The sequence below is a fragment of the Pelobates fuscus genome, chromosome 10 (genome assembly GCF_036172605.1).
Source record: "Pelobates fuscus isolate aPelFus1 chromosome 10, aPelFus1.pri, whole genome shotgun sequence".
Lineage (NCBI taxonomy): Eukaryota > Metazoa > Chordata > Amphibia > Anura > Pelobatidae > Pelobates > Pelobates fuscus.
Window position 1 is genome coordinate 9,207,514 of NC_086326.1, and position 27,018 is coordinate 9,234,531.

General features: G+C 40.6%; 2 protein-coding genes across 40 annotated transcripts in view; both read left to right on the top strand.

The window, feature by feature from the left end:
* The window catches only part of TCF7L2 (transcription factor 7 like 2), a 205,093-nt gene that overhangs the window by 86,403 nt on the left and 91,672 nt on the right, over positions 1–27,018 (top strand). For all 39 annotated transcript variants that reach the window (XM_063434020.1, XM_063434035.1, XM_063434041.1 and 36 more), the window contains one exon: positions 19,793–19,894. In XM_063434020.1, coding sequence (XP_063290090.1) covers positions 19,793–19,894 — 102 coding nt within the window. The remainder of the gene's footprint in view (positions 1–19,792; positions 19,895–27,018) is intronic.
* Positions 11,446–13,059, top strand: LOC134575491 (DBH-like monooxygenase protein 1). Its single transcript, XM_063434803.1, has one exon. It carries the CDS (start codon positions 11,446–11,448, stop codon positions 13,039–13,041), a length of 1,596 nt encoding a protein of 531 aa, XP_063290873.1. The 3' UTR covers positions 13,042–13,059.

Consider the following 27,018-nt stretch of genomic DNA (forward strand, 5'->3'; position numbering starts at 1 on the left):
TATCACTTTGCTGCTGGGGGGCAGGAACAACAACCTCTGCCCCCTGTAACTCAGCCTGCCGCTGGGGAGGAAGGACTGCACCTTCGGCTCCCTGGGGCACACACGGCTGCTGGGGAGGATGGACGACACCATCATCTCCCTGGGGTACACCTTTGAGTCCCCGAAACGCACTCTGCCGCCGGATAGGGCGACCGATACCCTTGGCTGGATCTGCCATGAACCGCAGGTACTCATCTACATGTCCACTCACAAGCCGCACGCATTTCTCCGGGGGGTTGGGTCCGAAGAAAATCAGTCGTGATCTCAGCTCTTTGTCAAACTCCTCCTGCGTGTAGCTGGGTGCCATGCTTGCTCTGCTGAAGTTGGTTCCTTGTAGATAGGGGCGCTGTACGGGTACTGGCGTTGCCCTCACTTTGTAATCCAGGAATGGTGTTGTCTGTAGCTGTCCCTCTGGTTGTAGGAACGATCCCGCCGCTTGCCACCACGAATTGTGGCGAAACCAACTTCGCCACTGTGAACTGGAGAAGCCTGGTTGCTAGCCTCCTGCCCTGCGACTACGGCCCCTGGACATATTGCTCTATAAACACTATATTTGGGCATGTAATAAGTTATATTGCTGCTACTGGCCCTTTAAAATCAGCGATGGACATATTGGGACTTATGTCCCTTTAAGACTTTGTAACATATCACAGTAATACTGTCTTAAATATTATGTAGGTATTTATGTGTTCAGTTAAACTGGGGATATGTAGAAATGTGTGTTTTATGTGTTAAATGTATCAGTATGTAATTTTATGTCTTTTACTGTCTTTTTGTAACCATGTGGTTAATGGAGTCTGACTCTAGTCCTAGATAATTGGATTACTTCTCCAATTATCTCCAGGGCAGAAGGGAGGAAGCCGGGATGCATTGTGGGGGATGTTTTACTTCTGTTTGAGCCAGATTGTGCCATGCTGCAAGCCAGGGCCCAAAAGATACTTTTACTAACTCTTGAACCCCTGGTCTGATTCATGCAATTTTTGAGTATGTTGTTCCCCCGAATGGATTGATTGTGAATATGTATTTTTATGCGAATAGGATGTATGGTTTTGAAGTTACAGATATTGTGTAAAAGTTATGTTTTAAACTGTATAATAAGTGGATTATCTCTCAGGCTAAGGGGAGGGGATGTGTGGGTTGTACCATATCTCGGATTGGTTATTTTATGCCTCCCCCTGGGTGTGGCCTGTATGTGGATTATTGTAATAAAAGCCAGACTGGGTGTCCCAGTCCAGAGTTCCTGTTTTACCCTCAAAATGAAGTGTCGTCTCGTTCTTGGGGGGAATTGGATTGTAAGCTGACTGCCAAGAGTGTAAGCGGATTGTATGCTTTTCTTGTTCAGCTGTTCCAGTTCGGAGTGGTATTTCGTATCCAGATCAGGAGTTTGATGTTCTGCAGTAGCTGTGCCTGTCTCTAGAAAAGGGGATTATCGCCTAAACGGATTTAACCCCTTGTCTGCTGAAACGGTCCGTTACAATTACATTATAGAAAATATTATCAGCAGCTTTTGCAAGTTCCTAATGGAGTCCTAGCTGAAATGAATGCGGCATTTTTCTCACATCTATCTCACCGGGAAATTAAAAAAAAAACTTTTTTCTCACAATACGTGAAAATCAAGCTTTTGAAACCTGTTTTTTTTTCTTCTATGATACCAGATTGAAGCAGAAGATCAGAAGCTGCCAAAGTCTGAATATATGAACACGCCATAACTTCTCATGTTCAGAAAAGTGTTACTGAACGGAAGATCAATTTTCGTGTAATACAGTAATTTGTAATTATACGACTTCTTGAATATCTGTCAAACAGCACGTTGGCCGTTTCAGATCCTAAGTCCAGGCCAGAATTCGTAATATGGATATTTGCTCCCCCATTACCCCCAAGCCCCACTTTGGAATAAACTTGCTTTCCGTAGAAACATCAAACGAGCAAACATGAATAATGAACACCGCTCTATACTTAACCTCTAGGGATCGGGCTAGGAGCCCACAGCTCTCTCTCTCTCTCTCTTTCTCTTTGTTTACTACCCATTTATTAGAAAATTATCTTTGCCGGCTATTATTTACTGGTGACTTTGGTTATTTTTGGAAAAATAAAGCTGGTACGAGGAGCCTGGCAGCTCATGATGGGCACTCCACACGCTGATAGTTGCCACATTCTGCACGGCTTGGTTTGAGAGCTCAGTAAATACGATAGATTTGCCCTCGGGCTCTGAGACCTCAGGCCTGCCTGTATCCCAAGTTTTACTTCCCTGCTTGCAAAGTGCCTCGGGCTAGTTTAGCTGTCGATACGGTTTCATGCCCGCTTTTTTTAAACCCTCTTTAACCCTTTTGCGGATAGATAGGACAGGAGGTCTGCTCACTAAGTTGATAATCAAGTTGAATAATTTAGGTATAAATAACTGGATTGGAGATTTCAAATTAAAGCCGAATTTAGAGATTACTTTCCCATTTACTGTTTAGTGAATGAATCCCAAAGTATTTGTTAGGATCACAAGCCCGTCCATGAATCTTTATGTGGTGGATGGAATGTGATGTGATGGAAACGTCACAGTTAAATATGAGAACGGTCTGAATGCAGTACGATGTGCTTGGCTAGGGAGAGAATTGCTGCATCTTTTAATCCACTGATAATCGCTGCTGGAAGGTGTATTCTGACCTGCGCTCTATAGCAGCTCGGAGTTAATACAGAGCAATCTGTCTGATTGATAAAGTTTTCTCTTTGATCAGCAAGAAAGAGATCTGTATACAACTGCTTTAGAAATGTAGGTTTACTGTATATCTGCTGATTGAATGAACGATTGTCCATTAGTAACTGACTGACTAACCTGCAAAATCATCAGAAACCAACATGTCCGCAGTGTTCAAGTTGATCAAATATAGTGGGTTTGGATTGTTGGATGGTTCAATTTCCTTTTTGTTTGCCTTTGCTCCTACCCAAAGGTGTCGTCAGAAACTTTGGAGCCCCTTACACAGCCCATGGTCTGGCCCACCCCCAAGGATGCAGTGTGTGTTTGTGTAGAGTGAATGAGAGTGTGTATGTGTGTGTGTATGTAGTGGATGCAGTGGATATGTTTGTGTCGAGGATGCAGTTTGTAAAGTGAATGCAGAGTGTGTGTGGTGGTCAATGTATGTAGTGGATGCAGAGTGTGTGTGGTGGTCAATGTGTGTAGTGAATGCAGAGTGTGTGTGGTGGTCAATGTGTGTAGTGAATGCAGAGTGTGTGTGGTGGTCAATGTGTGTAGTGAATGCAGAGTGTGTGGTGGTCAATGTGTGTAGCGAATGCAGAGTGTGTGTGGTGGTCAATGTGTGTAGTGAATGCAGAGTGTGTGTGGTGGTCAATGTGTGTAGTGAATGCAGAGTGTGTGTGGTGGTCAATGTGTGTAGTGAATGCAGAGTGTGTGTGGTGGTCAATGTGTGTAGTGGATGCAGAGTTTGTGAGTATATGTGGGGTAGGATAGGGGCTACATTCTGTGGGAAAATGTTTTTTGTTTACATTTTTATCATGAATTTATTAATTATATCCCCTTCCATACCTTTTGTATGTGGCCATGGCGGGGGACATTACATCCCCTTATTGTCCGGGGGCATTGTGTCGTCTGCCAGGTGCTGTATAGTGACGAGGGGGCCCACCCAACACGATATTTAGCTTTCGGAAGCTTATCTCTCCAAATCTCTTGAGCCTAGTGTGCATGCCGTACACTCGGACGATTGCGTCTGCTTGGCCCCCTCATCACTATACTTGCTGCCGGGGTCCTGCAAGGGCAGTGCTGGCACTAGCACAAAATGTAGATCCCCACCTGTCGTACAACTGTGGATCTACCATGTGCCAATCCATGCAGGGTTTGGGTGTTTGAAGGCATGTTTTTGTATGGAGTATGTGTGTGTGAATGTTGGCATTTAAATGCAGGCGTGCATGTGTGTTGTAGTGTATACACTGCAACACACATATATACACACTGATACACACACACATACACACTGATACACATACAGATACAAAGAGACACACACCAACATACATGTAAGTGCACATACACACTGATACACACAGCTTCACACAGAGATACATGTACACCAACTTATATACACACAGATACATGTCATCATTTTTATATTTGCAGTCACTGTCTCGTAAGATTACATTTTATCTACAGGAGGGTGGCTTGCGTGTGGTACTGCTGGCTGAGGATGATGTGTATGGACCCTGCAGCAGCTCATTCTGCTTCTCTTCCTCCCACTGCTGTCCTTGCTTCTCCTCCTGGCGCGGTTTCTCTCTGAGAAAGTCATCGGCTGTTGGTACACTATTCCATGAATCTACTACCCTCTCTGTATCACTGTTAGCCTTTACTGCTTCCACTGGAAGGCTATTCCAGGTATCTACTACCCTTTCTATATCACTGTTACTGCTCCCACTGGAAGGCCATTCCAGGTATCTACTACCCTTTCTATATCACTGTTACTGCTCCCACTGGAAGGCCATTCCAGGTATCTACTACCCTTTCTATATCACTGTTACTGCTCCCACTGGAAGGCTATTCCAGGTATCTACTACCCTTTCTATATCACTGTTACTGCTCCCACTGGAAGGCTATTCCAGCTTTCTACTACCCTTTCTATATCACTGTTACTGCTCCCACTGGAAGGCTATTCCAGGTATCTACTACCCTTTCTATATCACTGTTACTACTTCCACTGGAAGGCGATTCCAGGTATCTATTACCATTTCTATATCACGGTTACTGCTCCCACTGGAAGGCTATTCCAGGTATCTACTACCCTTTCTATATCACTGTTACTGCTCCCACTGGAAGGCTATTCCAGGTATCTACTACCCTTTCCATATCACTGTTACTGCTCCCACTGGAAGGCTATTCCAGATATCTACTACCCTTTCTATATCACTGTTACTGCTCCCACTGGAAGGCAATTCCAGTTATCTCCTACCCTTACTATATAATATATGTAATAATTTTTAAAGCTGTATTTTTAATATGGATAAGAATTAAAAGACGGCTAAAGCTGAAATATGATCTAGAAGTGTGGTATAACACAATACCAAAAGGCAAAATCGTTTAACCAAGTTCAGTTATTGTGTATAAGCTGCTGTAACCCCAACAGCAAGCAGAATATAACAATCCAAGGTATTCATCCACAAAGGGCAGCTTTGTTATAGGGGCCCACTAGTGCACCCCAAATTTCTTCAAAGTACAGATGTTTTGGGATCCCTGTCCCTTTATCAGTGTGATCAAATCATGGCTAAAGATGCATTTCACTTTTATGTTATCTTCAATTTGTTAATGAAAATAAACCCATTCTGGACAAGCACTGCCTGAATAACACTATTTGTAAGAGATACACTACATATCCCAGAATCCTTTGTAAGTCGATATGTAATTCAGTGGGAAGACAGAGACTGGCTGAGGAGTTTCAGCCACTTCCTGCTCCCTGCAGAAGCTGCAGATTTGCAGCAAACATTGCATTTTTTAGAGTGGAGTGTGTTGGTTATTATCTAATTGTCTCCATCATGCATTAACAAGGGTGTCTGCCCCAGCTGTGATTTAATTAAATTATTTGATAAACAAGAAATAAACCAATAAATGATGGGAGTTGGAAGAGGACCCTCTGAGTGCTGGAGGGGTTAACGGGAGTGATTATATGGTTATTAATCTGGCCTGGGTATCAGCCTTGATCTGGATACTTTTATGTGTACTCCACAGCGATATTCCTGGTTGCTTGGAAACCACAAATAATAAGCTACCTTGATGAGTCGTATTTAATAACAAGAGGCTCTCTGTTTCTCTCCCCCCCCCACCAACTGCATGCGGCCTTTCCATTTCACAACCGCATTCTCAGCCTTAAATAAATAAAAAATAAATAAGAAAAAAACCTGTTGGTTAATGTTTCGCTGTGAGCCTTGGATCGCTCTCCAGGACCTATAGCTGTTTAACTTGCAGCAAAGATCCATTAATCAACGCTGGTTCCCTCACCTTACAGACAGGACGGCCTATTTTATTTATTTCAAATTGTTTGCATTACCTGATAATATTTTACTAATCGCAGTAATTTATATGCACTGGCAAATACCAAAGCTGGTTTATTTTTTCTTCTTCCAAATCACAGATTTCCCTGTGCCAGATTCCCAAATCTTTATCCCACCGGAACACTCAACAACACTATTACACTACAGTACACTGTAACACTACATTGCGTTACATTACATAACACTACACTTCACTCTAATACACCAAAACACAACACTACTCTGAAACACTACACTATAACACTATGTTACACTACACTACTGCACTACACTATAACACTATGTTACACTACACTATAACATTATACTACACTATATCATTATTCTACACTACACTATAACACAATGTTACACTACACTACTACACTACACTATAACACTATGTTACACTATACTACTGCGCTACACTATAACACTATGTTGCAATACACTACTACACTACACCACTATGTTACACTACACTACTATGCTACACTATGATATTATGCTACACTACACTATTGCGCTACACTATAACACTGTTACACTACTACACTATAACGCTATGTTACACTACACTATAACACTATGTTACACTACACTATAACACTACGTTACACTACACTACTACATTACCCAGTAACATTATATTACACTACAATACACTGTAACACTATACTTCATAGCACTACACTGCACTCTAATAAACCATAACACAACACTACACTATAAGACTACACTGTAACACTACACTAAAACACTACACTGTAAAGTCACACTTCATTACACTACACTGCACTGTAACACTACAATATAACACCACACAGCACTGTGACATTACACTACATAACAATGTGACACTACACTGCATTGCACTACTTAACACTACACAGCACTACACTGCACTCTAATACACCATAACACAACACTACACTATAACACTACACTACACTGCATTACACTACATCATAACACTACACTACACTGTAACACTACAGAACAATGTAACACTACATTGCATTACACTAGATCATAACACTACACTACACTAGAACATATCATAACACAACAACCCACTACACTGTTACACTACACTATTACAGTACACTGTAATGCTACACTGAATTACACTAGATCATAACACAGCACCTCATTATAACACACCATAACACTACACTATATTCCACTATTAAACACTATTTTACACTGCAATACACTGTAACACTAGCTCATAACACTACACTACACTATTATATATCATAACACAACACTCCACCCCACTCCACTATTACACTACAGCACACTGTAATGCGACACTGTGTTACACTACATACCACTACATACAATACACTTCATAACATTCCACTATGCTATAATACACCTTAAAACAAAATGTCATTCCACTAAAACGCAACAATACATTACATTGTAACACTACACTGCACTACATTACACTTCTACAGTACATCATAACACTTCACTCTGCTACACCATAATGCTACACTCTACTACAATACACCATAATACTCCACTCCACTATACCATAACACTAAACCCTACTGCACTGACTGACTGAGTTTATAGAAACTCTTCCCACTACAACTAATATGAATGTGTGATCAAAATAAGATAATATAATGCAGGATTCTGTGTGATCCAGGTAAGATAATGCTGGATTATGTGGGACCCAGGTAGGATAATATAGTGCAGTATTCTGTGGGATCCAGGTAAGATAATATAGTGCAGTATTCTGTGGGATCCAGGTAAGATAATATAGTGCAGTAATCTGTGGGATCCAGGTAAGATAATATAGTGCAGAATTCTGTGAGATCCAGGTAGTATAGTATAGTGCAATATTCTGTGAGATCCAGGTAGGATAGTATAGTGCAGTATTCGGTGAAATCCAGGTAAGATGATATAGTGCAGTATTCTGTGGGATCCAGGTAGGATAATATAGTGCAGTATTCTGTAAGATCCAGGTAGGATAATATAGTGCAAAATTCTGTGGGATCCAAGTAGGATACTATAGTGAAGAATTCTGTGGGATCCAGGTAGGATAATATAGTGCAGTATTCTGTGGGATCCAGGTAGGATAATATAGTGCAGTATTCTGTAAGATCCAGGTAGGATAATATAGTGCAGTATTCTGTAAGATCCAGGTAGGATAATATAGTGCAGAATTCTGTGGGATCCAGGTAGGATAATATAGTGCAGTATTCGGTGAAATCCAGGTAAGATGATATAGTGCAGTATTCTGTGGGATCCAGGTAGGATAATATAGTGCAGTATTCTGTAAGATCCAGGTAGGATAATATAGTGCAAAATTCTGTGGGATCCAAGTAGGATAATATAGTGAAGAATTCTGTGGGATCCAGGTAGGATAATATAGTCCAGTATTCTGTGGGATCCAGGTAGGATAATATAGTGCAGTATTCTGTAAGATCCAGGTAGGATAATATAGTGCAGTATTCTGTAAGATCCAGGTAGGATAATATAGTGCAGTATTCTGTAAGATCCAGGTAGGATAATATAGTGCAGAATTCTGTGGGATCCAGGTAGGATAATATAGTGCAGTATTCTGTAAGATCCAGGTAGGATAGTATAGTGCAGTAATCTGTGGGGTCTAGGAAAGATAATATAGTGCAGTATTCTGTAAGGTCCAGGTAGGATAATATAGTGCAGTATTCTGTAAAATCCAGGTAGGATAATATAGTGCAGTATTCTGTAAGATCCAGGTAGGATAATATAGTACAGAATTCTGTGGGGTCCAGGTTGTACGTGAGAATTAAGTGGTTAGAGGGACAAGAAGAGTGGATTATGTGGGATGGTTGAAGGTGAAGTGGGGGCAATCAGGGACCTCTTGATTTCTGTCTGGAAGATATGAGAGCAACCCAGGTATAGTTATAATCATCATGCTCATAGCTTAAATCTTAATGGTAAATATCTCCAACCAGAGAGAAACTCTACACAGGAGAATTGGGTAGATCTGATCTATTTTTTGATTATTGACTGGGTAAGAATACATCTTGTAAGAACTTGATCTCAGTCCATTGAAACAGAACCTCAATGGGCTTTCTTCAGAGTCTAGAACTCAGGTGTGGTATCTGTGGGATAAGTACAGACATAGTTGCAGCTTCTCCTGTCTCACGTTGTGGTTTCACGCGGTGCTTCCTTTCTCCTGCAATTACACAGCCGAGATTTGTCAAGTTACAGCTCAGCAAAGGAGAGGGCTTGACATTTGGAAGTATGTGCTTGCATTCATCACCATAAGCTTCTCCGTGGCATCTGGATTCAGTTAGCTCTCACGGCAGTAGGCCTAAGTCTCATTTCCGCCAACCAGTAATCTTATATAGGCAGCGATCCTGTTCTGTCTTAATGTAATTGAAAATTATGCACGTTGTAGGCTCTCAGCGTTGAAATGTAGACTCGTAAAAATATGTGGTTCAGGTAGCCTGTGGAGATTGGATTTGGCAGACAATGCAGCTTTTATGTTAAGTAAGAATTATAAAGTACAGCGTGTATATTATATCATGGGCACTGGCCGCTCTGGCCTAGACGTCTCCTCCTAAACACCCTCTGCCTAATGGACCTGAAAGGGGATGATGGGCATTAACTGTTTTGGTGCTGGAGGGTATAAAAAGTTAACAATTATATGTTTTAAAATACCTATGGCACTCAGCCAGTCAATCTGCAGTTTATTCATAATTAATTTATAGTATAACTCTTTTGTATAGCTGTTCAGTTCTATAATAATAAATATTATATAAATACAAAAAAACAAAAACAAAAAAAAAACCATATGAATACAAAGGCTCTTATAACAATCATCTGGTTGAATCTTAAAGAAGTGATAATACATTGTGGAAAATATACAGCACCCTAATCAGTGTAACAGCTCATAAAACACACAATAAATACAAGAAATCTATATAGGTGCGCTGTTTCTTTAAGACACAACCTGTTTTAAAGTGCAGCAAGTGTTCCTGATGGGCTAATTCTTTGTCTTATTCTATATGTCTTCGATTTGTTCTTTAACTGATGCAAGACTCCGGACAGATATTGGTTTGGCCAAGAATCCAAATTCACCTTAAACAAAGGGATCTTTCCTAGCCATGAAGAATAGATGCGATCGGTGTGATGTTTATCAACGGGATAAAATCATTTTTTTTTTTTATTCAGGAGGAGGGTATATTTTAGGGAATTGGAAGGCCACGCTCCATGAAACCCATCAACTATACCGGGAAGATTTATTTTCAATGATAAGATAACATCTGACATATAATATTTATTAGAAGAAATCTATATAGGTGCGCTGTGTCTTTAAGACACAACCTGTTTTAAAGTGCAGCAAGTGTTGTAATGTACAGAAGTGCAATTTGCATTATAAGGCATAAAACTCCATGTCACTTATATAATGTGAAAATATGTGCAAAAATGTGGTAAAAACACTCACTTTAAAATTCAAATGTTGTTCATCTCAATGTATCACAACATGTAAAAAAAAAAGGGGAATAAGGGGCGGGGCCTGGCCGCCGAGCTGGAAGGACATGGAGCACATCAGCTCCTCCACAAACCCGTGCTAAAATGGCTAAATATGCCCAGGTCCCTCTGAAAACCACACCAAACAGATGCCAACTGACAGGGGGACCCAAGCGACATCTGCATCTACAAAGTCAGCTCCTGTCCGACCGCCGCCGACACGGTATGGGCCGCTGAGTTTGGGCCTGCCGTGAGGCCTTGGCGGGAGAAACGGCCGATCTCCCGTGCTTGGTCCGGCGGGGCCTCCCTCGGGCCCATCACAGGCCCCGTTCCCCCCCCTGTGGGCCGGTGTGGGTTATCCCGGCCCCCCCAACCGGGGAAGCAGTGCACACTCCAGGGAGCTAGACAGCGGCGAGACCAGTCTGGGACCGCATGGCACAAGCTAAGATGGCCGCCGCACAGACTGCACGACGGAGCAGAGTGACCGCAGTGCTTGAGGGGAGGCTGGATGCCCCCTAGGAGGTCAGTGTGCACAACAGCAAGTGAGAGACATGGCACCCACGACGAACCCCTGGACACTGATCCTCTCGGAGCACTGTGAGGAAGCAGACACTTACTGATAGCCCAAGCCACCGAGAAAATTACGACAGGGATCTCACTCCCACCCGAGGCAGACATTGTACCAAACCACAAGTACAACATAAGAGAACTGTCATTCTGCCACTTGCCTGGACTGCACCTAATGCGGCGGTTCCCAAGCTTGAGTTTACCTGCAGTCGCTACACCTCAGAGTACCACAGTTGGGAAGAGCCCCCAAGTTCGTAAGGCTGGAGTGCTTAACACGTCCCTCCAACATGCCCAGAGACTGACTTCATCCTAGAGGCCCTCAGGGGATAATACTGTGCTGCAATGGCCTACTATATGGACTATTATACAGATGAAAACAGGGTTCTCTATCGAGATTCACAGCAGGATTATACACTGAAATATGCAAAGGAGAATGGCACACACACACTTCTTAAATTTAGCAGAGCTCTTCACACATGTGATTCAAATGACAGAACTATAACCGAAAGCACAGTGAGAGTAATTTGGGCTTACCATGCAGATGATATGGGAGCCACTGGTCTCATATACCATGGATCATATCGAGGACGGAAAAGCTTACGATTACTGAACCCAGAGAAAGACAGTGCACTACCGTTGGAAACTCCTTATTTCAATTTCACAAATGTAGACGTTCCTATTCCAGATAAAGACACAACATATTGGTGCCAAATGTTCAAGATGCCAACACTCAGTAAAAAACATCACATTGTTAAGGTTGAACCACTGATACAAAAGGGCCACGAGAATCTTGTGCATCATATTTTACTATATGAATGTGACAGAAATGCCAGTGATGCAGTCCTGGATTCTGGACATGAATGCTACCATGCTAACATGCCCGACATCTTTCTTACATGTGAAACTGTTCTTTATGCATGGGCCATTGGTGGAGAGGGATTCTTATATCCACCTCATGTTGGTTTATCAATTGTATTGTCAACAGACCCTAAATATGTTCTTATGGAAATTCATTATGATAACCCATCACATCAAGAAGGTCTAACAGATAATTCAGGAATACGTTTGTATTATACTCCACATGTAAGAAAATATGATGCTGGCGTTTTAGAGATGGGCATTTGGGTCAGCCTCTATCACATGATTCCACCAGGTATGCCAGAATTCAGCTCTGAAGGACACTGCACTATGGAATGCCTGGAAGAGGCATTGAATAACGAGAAGCCAAGTGGCATCCATGTATTTGCTGTTTTGCTACATGCGCACCTGGCGGGAAGGGGTATTAAAGCACGTCACTTCAGGAAAGGAGAAGAACAGCGATTGCTGGCCTATGACAATGAATTTGACTTTAACTTTCAGGAGTTCCAGTATTTGGAGGAAGAAAGGACAATTTTACCTGGAGACAATTTAATTACTGAATGTCAGTATACCACCAAAGGACGATCTACAATGACATGGGGTGGACTGAGCACCAGAGATGAAATGTGTCTGTCCTACTTAATGTATTATCCAAGAATTAATCTTGCCAGATGTGAAAGCATACCAGAAATTGCAGAACAGCTTCATTTTATTGGTGTGAAAGAGATATATACACCAGTGACGTCTTGGCCTTTTATTATCAAGAGTCCCAAAAAATACAACAACCTCACTTTCACAGATGCAATGAACACCTTCCAGTGGTCACAAAAGAAAGGACACACATTTAATGACCGTGTACGAAAAATGCAAATTAATGTTAGGTGTTCTAAGTATGAAGGCCATGAATGGATGGTTCAAGGTATGATTGTTTCTTCACCCAAAGTGAAAAAAACCCATGAGCAAGAACCATTTGTTTGTCTGTCTCTCTCAAACTGTTTAAATTCTGATATGTTAATTTTCCTGTTGACTACGTTACTCAGTATGTTCTACATACTAAATGACCATGTTTTGCATTCATAAAAAAAATCCATGTATTTTTTAACAAAATATTTTATGCAAATATACAGGTATTAATAATAAATTCATTTTTTTTTTTTGTACAAAATAAACTCAGGTTTATCAAAAAAAAAAGGGGAATAAAATGCAGATACTGTAGTGTAAATCTGTATAACTATACACAAGATATAATGGATATATTGCACACTCACAAAAACATACAGCAGCTTCGTCCAAACTCCCCCTTCGACACATACATTACAATTATAAAAAATATGACGCATATTACACAATTTTATTACTTTTAAAAAAACTACATAATTATAAAATATACAAAAAAAATATTCAAAAAAATATTCAAAAGATTATTTATAAAAATAATAATAGATATTGGTAAGGAAGAGATGAAATGGGTATATAGGCTAAAAACTTTAGAACCAAAAGGATTAAATATATAATTTGATTTATTTTAATTTTTTTAATGTACTTTTAAGAGGTTTCTTATTAAGTATTTTATTGATACTAGACTTTTGAGTATGTTGAGCATTTACATTTTTCTCTTTCTCTCCTTATAGTAGGCTATCTTAAAGATTTCTTTATAAATAATCTTTTGAATATTTTTTATGTATATTTTTGTATATTTTTTATGTATATTTTATAATTATTTAGTTTTTTTAAGGAATAAAATTGTGTAATATGCTTCATATTTATTTATAATTGTAATGTATGTGTATATATATATATATGTTTGTTTAATAAAGCTGAAATTAGGGGGCGGGGCCTGGCCACCAACTGAGCAGGACGCAGGTTGAAGGAGCTCCTCAGCCTAAATGTTTTTTAAGCAAAAAAAAGGACAATATACCTCCTAATTCTTTCTGACATGGGCATACCACGACAGGGAGGTGTGTGGGCAACCTCTTGTGGTGAAAATCCGAGGGAAGAGCGTAATCCTGGAGATGAGGGCTTTCTGCGGCCTGTAACTTGCTATAGGGCGGGGGATGCGGCCAGTCCCCCGTCCACTATACGACCTGCAGACAGCTTAGGTCCTGCTTTCACCTCTTCTGGGCCGGGGGGGGGGTTATCCCGGTCCCCGCTGGGCCACACGCTGACATGCTGTGAGATGCCGCTACGACAAATGGAGAGCCGAGCGGTTCCACATGAAATGGTGGATGCACCTGCGCCTGTGAAACTGAAGAGCATCTGGAAGCAGCCTTCAGCTGCTTTTGGGCAGTCTTAACGGACCGGATGAAGCGGGCACCCTCTGCAAAATCACTAAGGCAAACCACCCTCAGGGTCAGCAAGACGTAATACCTTGCACCTTACTGGGTCTATGGCCAACCGTATACCCTCAACACACCGACCACACAAGCAGAGAGGACCGACACGCAGACACTTACCCCAAAATAGCAAAGTCCCCTGCGAATTCCTGGATGGGTCTCAGGGAGACTCCAAGTTTGTGGCAACATGGTGCAGGCCCTGGAGCAAGCCTGGAGTTTGGGGAATGCCTCACTTCTGAAACGCAGCATGGCTCACGACTGTGGACAGTACACATATGGAAGATGGGCGACTAGCCAAGGCATCGGCTGACTCTCTAAATACATGAGCTGGCTGCCAACTAAGGTGTCTGACAGAGACTCTAACCTAGGCTACAACAAACCCAGTGGCACACAAGTGACAAACGTCTCTTTATTTGGTTTAACACTGCTATTATGCTACTACGTTTATAGCTACGTGTGTCTACTAGCTTAACCTATATTTATAGCCAAGACAGGTGAACCTAGCATATGTTATCATTTTTGAACAAATCACACCATGTCAAGACTATCTATTCACAGTTTCAGCATGTTTACCCCTATACTACTTCACCTAGCATGTCTTCTGGCTATACAACTCACTTATATATGGTTACACTTAGCCTTTAACTTGTATATTAGCTAGACAGACCTGACCCTTGCTTGTTATTATTAATATAAAAAAATAAAACTGTGCCTGACCTAAAATGCCAACCAATTAAAAACCAATAAAATAAAGCTGAAATTAGCCAATTTGCCCTTTTGGAGAGATTATAAATAATCCCAATTACGAGATTGTATTGAAGGAAGAAAAACAAGCCCACTAAGGCTTGTATAAAAAAACTGTGGGCAGTTCTGAAGTAGACGTGACTACAGCGAAACGCGTCATCACGCTCGACCACGCACGAACGCATGGAGTTTGGACGAAGCTGCTGTATGTTTTATGTGCAAAAAATCTGCTAGAGTGGATCGGCTGCCTCTGTGTTTCACTGCCCAAAGAGGGAGTGTTACTTGCAGCTGTCACAGTTGGAGCAGGCTCATTCTGCTCTACTTTTGTGAGTGTGCAATATATACAATATATATATATAATTTTGTTTTTGTCAATCTGTTATTATTGAAGGCATATAAGATGGGGTACATAAGAGAAAGCGGGGGAAATGTACGGGTGGTTTACAATACATGGTTGATACATCATTCAGCAAGAGTACGTTTCCTTTCCAGAATAACGATGTCTCATTTTTTAAAGTTTAAACTGTAGTATGAAAATACAAGCTATGCATCATAAGATCCGGTATGTAACACGCTAAATTAACAGTGCATTAACTATTCTTAATGTACCAACAGTAAAATACAGTGTAGGTTAAACTATGAGTCAGCTGGTATGCATTTGCTAGTGGTAAGGCGTATATAGGTAATCCAGGCATCATGCTAACTGTACTTAAACTGCGTGTTGTAATACTAGCTGATAGCAAGCAGTTATAATGTGTGGACACATTTAATGCGCTTGTAGTTGCTATTTAAGTAAGGGGTCAATCATGTCATTGGCATTATAAACTTGCAGCAAATCAAGTTGAACATTTATAGTAAAGTAACGAGAGGCTGTCCCTGCGTTATAGTGATGAACCCTATGCACGCATACTCACACCAGTTAGACATAACTGTAGAGCTCCGTAGTGGGGGATTGCTTAAACTGCACTTAGCTTAATATAAGTGTACAAGGCTAGAAAGCTTTGTTGCCATTGTGTCCCATCACAACATATAGATAAGAGACTTTACGTATCATGTACAGGCGACATGTCAATATCCATTATATCTTGTGTATAGTTATATAGATTTACACTACAGTATCTGCATTTTATTTCCCTTTTTTTACATGTTGTGTTACATTGAGATGAACAACATTTGAATTTGAAAGTGAGTGTTTTGTGTGTTTTTATCACATTTTTGCACATATTTTCACATTATATAAGTGACATGGAGTTTTATGCACTATAATGCAAATTGCACTTCTGCACATTACAACACTTGCTGCCCTTTAAAACAGGTTGTTTCTTAAAGACACAGCGCACCTATATAGATTTCTTCTAATAAATATTAAATGTCAGATGTTATCTTATCATTGAAAATAAATCTTCCCGGTATAGCGATATAGTTGATGGGTTTCATGGAGCGTGGCCTTCCAATTCCCTAAAATATACCCTCCTCCTGAATAAAAAAAAAATGATTTTATCCCGTTGATAAACATCACACCGATCGCATCTATTCTTCATGGCTAGGAAAGATCCCTTTGTTTAAGGTGAATTTGGATTCTTGGCCAAACCAATATCTGTCCGGAGTCTTGCATCAGTTATAGAACAAATCGAAGACATATAGAATAAGACAAAGAATTAGCCCATCAGGAATGGGACGTGCATTTAAAGCACACAGGGAAAACCTTCGGAAAGTTTAAAGAATATTGTCGTCACAATGTACGGAAGGATTGTTTCTTTGGTTTTTATTGCTGTTTGTTTAGTAACGTTTTTTCCAGGTGACAGAGGTTCTTGTAGAATTGTCAATGAGTACATTTTGCAATTATAAGTTGCATGCACCTTTCTAAAAATAGTAGAAAATGAATATTAATAAAGAGAGACTTTTACCAAATGTGTGAAAATACAGCTCTAGCTCTGGACCGTCCACACAGCATTTCTACTTAAATATGGCAAAGCTGAAGTTTGATTTTATGTGCATTCATTTGGATTATACACTAGTGCTATATATACATAGTTTTTGAAATCTTTATTTTTTTTATATGAGCCCTAGAAAACAATACATTCTTATAATCACAGCTTGTGAACATTGTGAGACAATATGTGCACCATTAGGTGTTCCAATATCAAAACGATAAAGGCAAATATCTAATCTTACATTCCTGCTTGGTTACATTTGGTAGAGAATGTGGTATCTCTGTATATAATGATCTAACGTTATCTACCACTCGCATCATTTTAAACTGATAAGAAAATAAGGGGTGAAGAGGAAAAGGAGAAACTCATTGCAGTGATGGCCTAGTGGTAAGAAAAGAGAGTACCCATTGTGGTGATGACATAGTGGTAAGAAAGTGCGCCCTATCCAGAGGATATGGTAAATTCTTTCTGTGGTATCGAAACTTTTTAAAATAATAGACAGTGTTATACAATAATGCAGTTAAGTGGTCTATTAAGCGATTTTCTTAAATCTTAGTTCTCACTTCCTCTATAGATAGAACTGCTATTCTCAGCCAGGCAGCCGCCAGGACTCTCCATGCAGTTAATGTTATCTTATTGAAGAGCTCTTTTCAGGAAGGCCTCTATAGGTTGTGATAGTAGATTCAGCCAGTTCTCCAGTGCAAATGGTCTGTGAAATACCACTGCTAGTAGGTCCCCCACCTCTTTTCAGAAGGGCACAACCACATGGTTATATCCCGAGAGACTGCTAAATGAATTTAGTAACTCAAAAAAGGGGAGGCTCTGTTATAGATAATATTATGTTGTCCGCATATCTGGCATTTTAAAGTAGTCCTGTCCCACAATAACTCCTGAAATTTGAGGGTTCTTCCTCTCTAAATGTAGCAGAGGTTCTAATGATAGGTGAATAGTAAGGGTGGGAGGGGGCATCCCTGTCTAGATCCATTTAATACATGGAAAGCAGAGAGCCCAGCACCAGTTATGTGTGAAAATCTGTGTATAAGGCCTCTCTGTCTCTGTGGTATACATCAAGAAAGACCCCCAGTGTTTCAATAGTCTAAGAGTTCTACTCTGTCGAACACCTTAACTGCATCCAGTTAAAGGAACAGAGAAGACATGCATCCACTCTTTGCCCTCCACACCAAGTCCGTCACTCGTAGTGATTTAATACAGTTGTTGGTTGGGATGAAACCCACATGATCAGGATGGATTAGATATAAGGTATTTAGAATATAGGATGGAATATAGGATGGAGTCCCCAACCTGGAGTTCAATATATTAGCCAAGACTGTTGCTAATATTTCAATGTCAGAATTGATTAGGGAGATTGGTCTTTGTGACAGATCCCCTGACTTTGACTGGTCCGGTATACGAACACCACCGAACAGATTGGACAATTTGGTTCGTATAACGAACAATGTACCAAATGGATAGACCACCCAGAACAGTCGTGTGCCGCTCATTAACCTGCCTGACCTCTTTCACACTATCGCAAACCGCAATCACCAACATGCTGGGTGGCCGTCGTTTGTATGGACGAGTGAACTAAAATTGGGCACTCAACGGCACGAACACCGCTGGGACTTTCACTCACTGTATTTTTGACTAACTCTAGTGGCATTCGGTATAAACAAACTCCCGAATGAGGGGCACACGACCAACTCCTATACGAACAGTTACTTTTGTTATTTTATTGTGTTCTGTACTCCCAAAAGAGACCGGCCGCTCAGCCTGAATCTATGGAACTCTTTTGGGCAGGCGCCTCGTGTGTGGTCGGTCTAAACTTTTCCCCCGGTGGTGTTTTGGCTGCGTTCGTGGGATCTGAGTGCATTCTGGAAATGCTGGTGCACTCAGTTCCAGGCTGCCCGGGGCTAAAGGACTTGAGGGGGACCTACTTGTTAAGTGTGTATTTTGGGGTGTTTTTGTTAGGTATGTCCTGGACCTGAGAGTTAATGTAATTATTTGTGTGCTTTTACTGAAGTCTCTTCTCAGGTCCAGTGGGGAATGCCCCTGGAATATGTAATCAGAAACCCCTTGCATGGAACTTGCATACAAGGCCAGTTGTGGCTTCCATTAAAAAAGTTCATCTTCAGCCTCAACACAGAGCCTCGTCTCGTGATTATAGGGAACAGCTATACCAGCTATACCTGCTTTGTTACCTCTTGGATTACTACTTGGGAATACTACAGCATTCCTCATACTAAGGGGGAAAGGACATCTCTGGCGGCGGAAACCCCTCTTCTCTTGGGATGGCCGCCACAGTCTTTAATTACCAACATTAGTGGGTACTCTACCTGCCTTTGGCAATAATATGATATTCGCTTAGGTCATTTGTGGTGTAAGAGGTTCTCCCTTCTTGGTCGCATTTAAGAGATTGGTTAGGCGACTAATTAGTTGTTCACTAAACACTCTATAGTAATTACTGATAAACCCATCGGGCCAGGAACCTTGCTGATGATATTTCAAACATATAAAATACTCTTCACTTGTGATTGTAAATATGTAGACGTTGCCATTTAATTCTTTTTTTGTTTTTGCATCCTCATACCCCTATCGCATGTGTTTAATTTGATCACCTTTTCATGAGCATGTTAACCCTTTGTGTGTTAGAACAGAGAACACTGCCTGGGGGCTTGACATATTTGCCTTTCCCATAGGGTTAATGATGTCATGTTTATTTATGCTGGATATTAAAGAAATGGTTTTGTGCTTGTTTTTTTGCTTTTTTGTTTTCCTTATAAACTAATTTTTTCCCTTCTTCCCCTCCCTCTCTCCATTCAGTACCTGCAGATGAAATGGCCGCTGTTAGACGTTCAGGCAGGAAGTTTGCAAAGCAGACAAGCCATGAAGGATGCTCGGTCTCCATCGCCCGGACACATTGTAGTAAGTACACTTTTATACATCCATAAGTGTTTGTCTCTAGGGTTGTGTTGGGGCGGGGAATCACTGAGGTACCCCCCCCATATTCAGTCGATTGCCTGTGGTCTGCCAGCATCACCTTGTGGACACATTTATTTTGCTGCATTTCAGGACGGAATTTGGAAACAGTTCAGGTCAGATTCTCAGTAAAGGGTTGGAGGCACATTTATAACACTAAAATGCTCAAGAACATTATTCTAGTCTGATTACCCCAGTACAATGTAATGGTGGCTCATCCGATCCATTTTGTGTCCCTCTCACCCAGAGTAACAGTAATTTAATTATCTAGCTGGAGATTTTCTTTCATCTTGCTTTCTCACGCCGGCAGGCACCATAAAGTTCATATATTCCCCTTCTCTATATTGTCCCAGGATGAAGACATGTTCTGAAAATTACAGTCATAGTCCCAGCTTAACTGGTGTAGTTGCTGTGATGTATCTACCACAATTTAAAGTGTATTTGTAACTGTAGAATTATGTGAAAATGTTTGTGTTTGAAAGAGCGGGTACAATGATCCGTGACAATTGCTTAGCATTTCCGGGATTTAGAAGCAGGTTGAGGCCCTTTCTTTACGTCATGATATTACTGCCATTTCATGCGTTGGTATCCAGGTCACTTTGGGGTGACTAAGCTTGGTGGGGGTATATCTGTATAGCAAGCTGGGAGGGACAAGAGTTTTATTATTCTAGCAATCTATGAAAACATTACCTTGCCTTAAATATGTCAGTAATCCACTCTGCCAACAAGCTAATAATTAAACATATTGATGCAAATAATTTGATGCTTTCATAAATTGATGGAGAGTTGAATCACCACCTAATGGATCAAACAAGATTGTTTAAATATTAAAAATAACTTTGTTATCTCAGTGTAGAGCTCAGCCAGGTGAATGATTATACACAATCAGATTAAAGTGATAACTATACACCTGTGACTGGAATTTCTAACTCATTGTTGATAAAGCTTTCACTCTTCTGTATCAACATTCTGGTCAGAAGTGTATATGGCAATCCAGGCATTCCTGTTAATAAAACAGTGTATCTTAATGTGAGAAGGTCACCTATCAAGGGTACCCATGGCTAAGATGGTCTACCCAAAGCTGTACACACACTCCACCTCTAACTCTAACCACCTAACTGTAACCCTGCTCCTAAACCTAACCCCTTATCATTAACCCTAACCCCCTAACTGCACCCTAACTCTAACCCTCTAACCGTATCTCTAACTCAACTGCACTCTAACTCTAACCCCCTAACTGCACCCTAACTCTAACCCCCTAACTGCACCCTAACTTTAACCCCCTAATTCTAACACACTAACCGTACCCTAACTCTCACCCCATAATTGTAACCCTCACTCTAGCCCCCTAACTGGATCCCTAACTCTAACCCCCTAACTGTACACTAACTCTAACAACCTAACTGTACCCTAACTCTAACCCTCTAACTCTAACAACCTAACTGTACCCTAACTCTAACCCTCTAACTCTAACAGCCTAACTGTATACTAATTTAAACCTCCTAACCGTATCCCTAACTAACTTCCTAACTGTACCCTAACTCTAACCCCCTAACCGTACCTTAACTCTAACCCCCTAACCGTACCTTAACTCTAACCCCCTAACCGTAACCCTAATTCTAACCCCTAACTGTACCCTAATTCTAACCCCCTAACTGTACCTTAACTCTAACCCCCTAACCGTAACCCTAATTCTAACCCCCTAACTGTACCTTAACTCTAACCCCTCAACTCTCCTGCCTAACCCTAACACAATCATTTGAGAAAATAATTAGTTTTTAGATGTGCCATAGGATTGCTAGATTTTTAATCTCTGGCCTTTGATTGCGCTATTTAAAGCTACATCCGTACAGATTTGTATACATACTTTGTTTTATTTTCTCCTACATTGTTAAATCTAGAATGTTTTCTTGCATTCCTATAGTTCAGATGTTTTCTTACTGTGTGCTACATTTGGTAGATACTTGGGATTTGTAGGTCACTGGTGGTTCTGTATACTAAATATCATAGTACGGAATGATAAATAGTTGAAATTTCAACCTGAAAAGTCTCGCGTCATAAACATTATATTCTAAATACCTTATATCTAATTTCAAGGACTCCCATTGTCTCGTAGAACCCATCCCATGTGAGAATGGCTCCTCTAGGCTACTGTGTAACAGTATATTTTAACATCGCTATGTAACATATTGTAACTATGTGACCCTGGGACTCTCGCTTAAAGGGTTTGGAGACGAAAACTTAATTAAGGCACTTGAAAACATCTGTAGACATTAGGGCCTCAATTTAATAATTTAATATTTTTGGATAAACTTTTCAAATATTTTTTGTGACATATTAAAATAAAAAAAATATATGTAAAAATATATATTAATTTATTTAAAAAAAAATTACAAAATATAATAATGTCTCATAATATCAAATCAATTAAAAAGTTAATCCAAAAGTTTATCCACAATATTAAATCAAGGCCTAAGTTGGCAGCGTGGCCTAAAATTGTGTTTATTTCTGGAGCCAAATTTTGGTACTTTTCTACATTATCTGGGTTACTGTAACTTTTCTAGATCCCTTGGACTAGAGTCTGAGTGAAGGTGTTCTGCAGAGATTATTTTTATTGTACAGCGTATTGTGTTTATGTTCTAAATTATGGGTCGGTTCACGGTGCAAATGTTCAAACTGAAGAATGAGTCACCAAGGAAATGCTGTGTACATAATTTGGATCTCTGTCAATATAGGTTGGAAACCACTGGTCTAAAGAAAGCTAAAATGGCAATGGGAACATGAAATAAATCGACTAATTAAAGGGAGTGTCTCTTAAAGAATATTTACGATATGTTTTTAGTACTGTTGTTGAGGTGACCATACCCTTTTGGGGTCTTGATAAATGTAAAGTATTGTGACAGCAGATCATGTTACATAGAAGGGGCCGTGATTTTGCCAGATTAACCTGGCTCGAGTACCTACCTCCCGGTGTCCAACCAGTCCGGAAAGGGAACCTATTTAATCTTTTATCATGTTGGTTCTCTGTACATCCCAGATATTCTAGTTTGGGAACACCATAAAAAAGCCAAGTTCTCTGGACTATAAAGTTCTCAACCTCATATTGTTCCATGAAAATAATATTTATTAAAAATAATAATTTCATAGATTTTTCTATTAAAGGCTTACCGTACTTTTATCTTTTAGGTTTTTGGCAGTTTTCTGTTTTGTTTTTTAATCATTTTATTTTCTTGTTTGTGGTTTGTGTGTCAGCTAATCTCGGAGTAATCTTGCTGCCATGACATGGGGCTGCACAGCACTCCTTTTATTTGTTTTTGTTTAGATGTGACCTCTTTTGTTCTTCAATGAGCCCACAGTGCTCTGTTCCTCTGGAGATGTTACCTAGTGCAGGGTCCTTCAGGGTGCCAAGTGCTTAATAAAAAGCAAAGGAAAAAGAATTACCCTATTATGATGCAAATCTGCTCCCAGCCAAATATCTCCACAGCAGGTGATCGGATGCGGAACCTAAAAAAAGCACAATCTCTCCCTTGTTAGAAACCTTTCCCATAAAGACGACCGTCTTCACGGGAAACTAAATCCATAATTAAGTGGTAATGACTATCGAGGAGGGCATTTCCTGGCTATTAATGACCAGCTTCAGGGCTGCGGACCGAGGAGACTACGATCATTAAAATTATGCCTAAAACCAGTCATTTTCACTCACGTCGCTCTGCAGAAAGCAGAACCTGTTCACCCCGAGGACATCTTCTTTTGATGGTTTATGTTATGGTTCCCGGGCTTAGCCAGCATTTCAGCTGTCCATCGCCAGTGTTTGCAATAGGGCACCATAATTACTGACATGCCCTTAGCTAGAAGGAAGAATAATAATATAAAAAAGTGAACTGCAGATAATCTCAGAGAAATAAATCTTATTAGACGGCACAGGGCATGAGGTCTGCACCAGAATATTCAACGTTTTTTTTAAAGTTTAAAGTTTGGAGTTTGGAGTTTGATGATGAATTTCAACTTTTTCTACATGAAATAAGCATCAATAAAATGAAATGCATGTAAAGCCTGTCCTGCGACCCTACATACTCACCTTCTCATAGCTGTGTACCTGGTTTCTACAACTTTACTGACAGACCTCCTTATCTGCCCAGCCGGTCCTCGTTCATGCTGGACAGTGGCCAATCAGAGAGGTGAACTGTGTATCTACCAAGCCAGTGATTCTTTATGGGAAACTTTGGGCACACATCCAGCATACGTTGCATGAAACAGATTCATTTCTGGTATCTTTTGGAGAAGGAAAGTCAGGAAAGTAATTGTAGAAAGTAAAGTGTGTATCCGTTATATCAGCCTAAAAGCACTTTGGTTTTTATTATTATTACTATTGTCAATAGTATAAAAGGGGAAAATTTAACGATAAAGGAGACAATTACAAAATGTAACAGGAACAATAGACTCATGAGGATCCAGCTCAAATGAGCTTACAGTCTAGAGGAGGTAGGCTATAAAAACACAACAGGGAGGGCATCAAGGGAGGCCACAAACAACCATTGTGGGAAAATAGCAGAACTGGAGGTGAGAGTGGAGTGTGGCCCTTTAGGAGAGAGCAAGAGGCAGGTTTGTGAAGTAGAAGTTACTCTGGGAGGCCATAAACTTTACTGACGAGAAGGATTTTGGGGGACTTTTTAGATGATTAAAGACTAGGGGAGAGTCTGATAGGGGTAGGCTGTTTTAAAGGAAAGGAGCCGCCCGCGAGAAGTCCTGCAAGAATGAGTTGGCCGTATGGGTACTAGCAGCTGATAGAAGGTTACAGGCAGAGCAGAGAGGCTGAAAGGGGTGCGTACCTACGAATCAGTGGGGCTAGCATTGTTCAGTGAATCATAGATAAGGGTTAGTATTTTTAATTGACACTTATAGGATATAGGAAGCCAATGTAAGGATCGACAGAGGGGCGAGGTGTGAGAGGAGTGATTGGTAGGAGAAATCAGCCTGGCGGCAGCAATACAGTTTCTGAGAACACCAATTAGGAGAGATTTGCAGTAATCGATGCAAGAAGTTACTATAGCATGAACAAGCTCCTTAGCGTAAGAAATGGGCGTACACAGGCAGTTATTAAGGTGTAATTGGCAGAATGTGGCAACAGGCAAAGTCAGAATGAAAGAACACCAAGCCAGCGAGCTTGCAAGAACGGGCTGATGTGGGTACCATTAATTTGCTGAGAGAAAGTGGAGGATCAGTATTATGAGGAAGAAAAATAGATTGAGTTTCAGAAAGCGGGAGGACATCCAATCAACGATGGAAGAAAGCGGTGACACATTCTAGGACAGAGCGGGAGAGATATATCTGGGTGTCATCAGCATACAGGAGGTAGCGGAATCCAAAAGTATTAATAAGCTTGGTAAAAGAGGCCGTATGAAGAGAAAACAAAAGGGGATCAATAACAGAGCCTTGGGGGACTCCGAAGGGAGGAAGTATCATTAGAAAACGAGACACTGAAAAAAAGTTAGGAGAGCTAGGAAGAGAACCACAAGAGGACAGTGTAGGCAGAGGGATTGCAGAGTTTGAAAGAGGAAAACATGATCAACAATGTCAAAGGCAGCAGAGAGGTCAAGTAGAATTGGTATGGAGTGGTGGCCTTTGGATTTAGCTGCGATTGCATTTGGATACTTTCATTTTTCTAACCGGAGCGGTCTCAGTAGAGTGGAGGGAGTGGAAGCCAGACTGAAGAAGGTCAAGGAAAGAGTCGGAATTGATGAAGCAAGCCAGGTTGGTAAAGACAAGTCTTTCCAGAAGCTTTGAGGAAAAGGGAGCATGGATAAGGGGCGATAGTTGGAAAGGGAATACAGGACAAGTGATGGCTTTTTAAGTATGACAGTAGAGTTGGTATACATTTTGCCCTCACAAGACAGATAATTATTACACTATCACCAGTGGTCGGTACCCAAAGACACGTTGCTGCCCAGCCAACACAATAAACCCCTTTAACTAAAGAATATATACATGTCTATTACCACTAGTTCAAGTAGAAATTCTCCCCGATGAAAGTGCCATAGACTTGTCAGGGTCGCAGTGGCTAGTAACTTTTAAAGTCTGACTAGCAACGTGGAACATTGCATTGCATTGTATTATTACGTATTGCTTTTAAATGGAAAAAAAAACATTATACATAAATATTAAACAAACACTGCATTATACAATGTTCTTCCATTTAACTCAATATGTGTTACATGTCCAAACATGCCAAAATCTGTCTGTCTGTCTGTCCATGTACACACAAATACCTTTACACCTACCATGCATGAGCGATATTCTATTACGCATGATCCTTGCAGAGCGCATTGTAGATTGCTAAAACTCTACAAACCTTAAAGGGTTAATCATAAAGCGTCTGCCTGTCTGGTCAATGTATGTACTGGCTCCAGACTTGTATGTAAAATGTGTTTAAAGGCTGTAAAATATAAGACCTTTGATTGGAACATTATTTTAATAACATTCCGGACTGTGAAACTGCGCGAACGTGGCAGTTTTCTGTGCTGTCACTTTGATGACATCACTATTTTATTGCATCATCAGTGTGTGAATACGAGCCTCGTAAAACAATGGTGAATTCCCAGTGACAGCTATTACTGGTGTTAGTCACATCTGTGATGTTTACAGAACTCAGGGCATACTATGTCAATGAGTTTAACCCCCACTGTGCCGTGTGCGTTATAGCACTCTGGAAGGAATGTCTAAGTGCCATGTGATGATAGACCACTGGACATACATAATTTTTTTTTTTACTTTGGCTGCACAATTCACCATGGAACGTTACATGAAATGATTTAATATCGGGATCCTAACTGCCGTCTGTAAACCAGTGGTAGAATATGCTATATAAAAACAGAAACTCTGTGTGTAAATGTTGGCATTGGCTGCAATCTTTTTTTAAACCTTTTTCTGTTTTCTGTGTATTTTATTATGGAGCCGATGTTTTAGTGCAGTTGTTAAAGGCCCAGAGGTGGCATGCGTGTGGTGTTATAGCCCAGCTCCATGTCTAACGTTTGTCCCTTGCAGCGGGGGTTATGGAAAATGTTCCTGTAAAT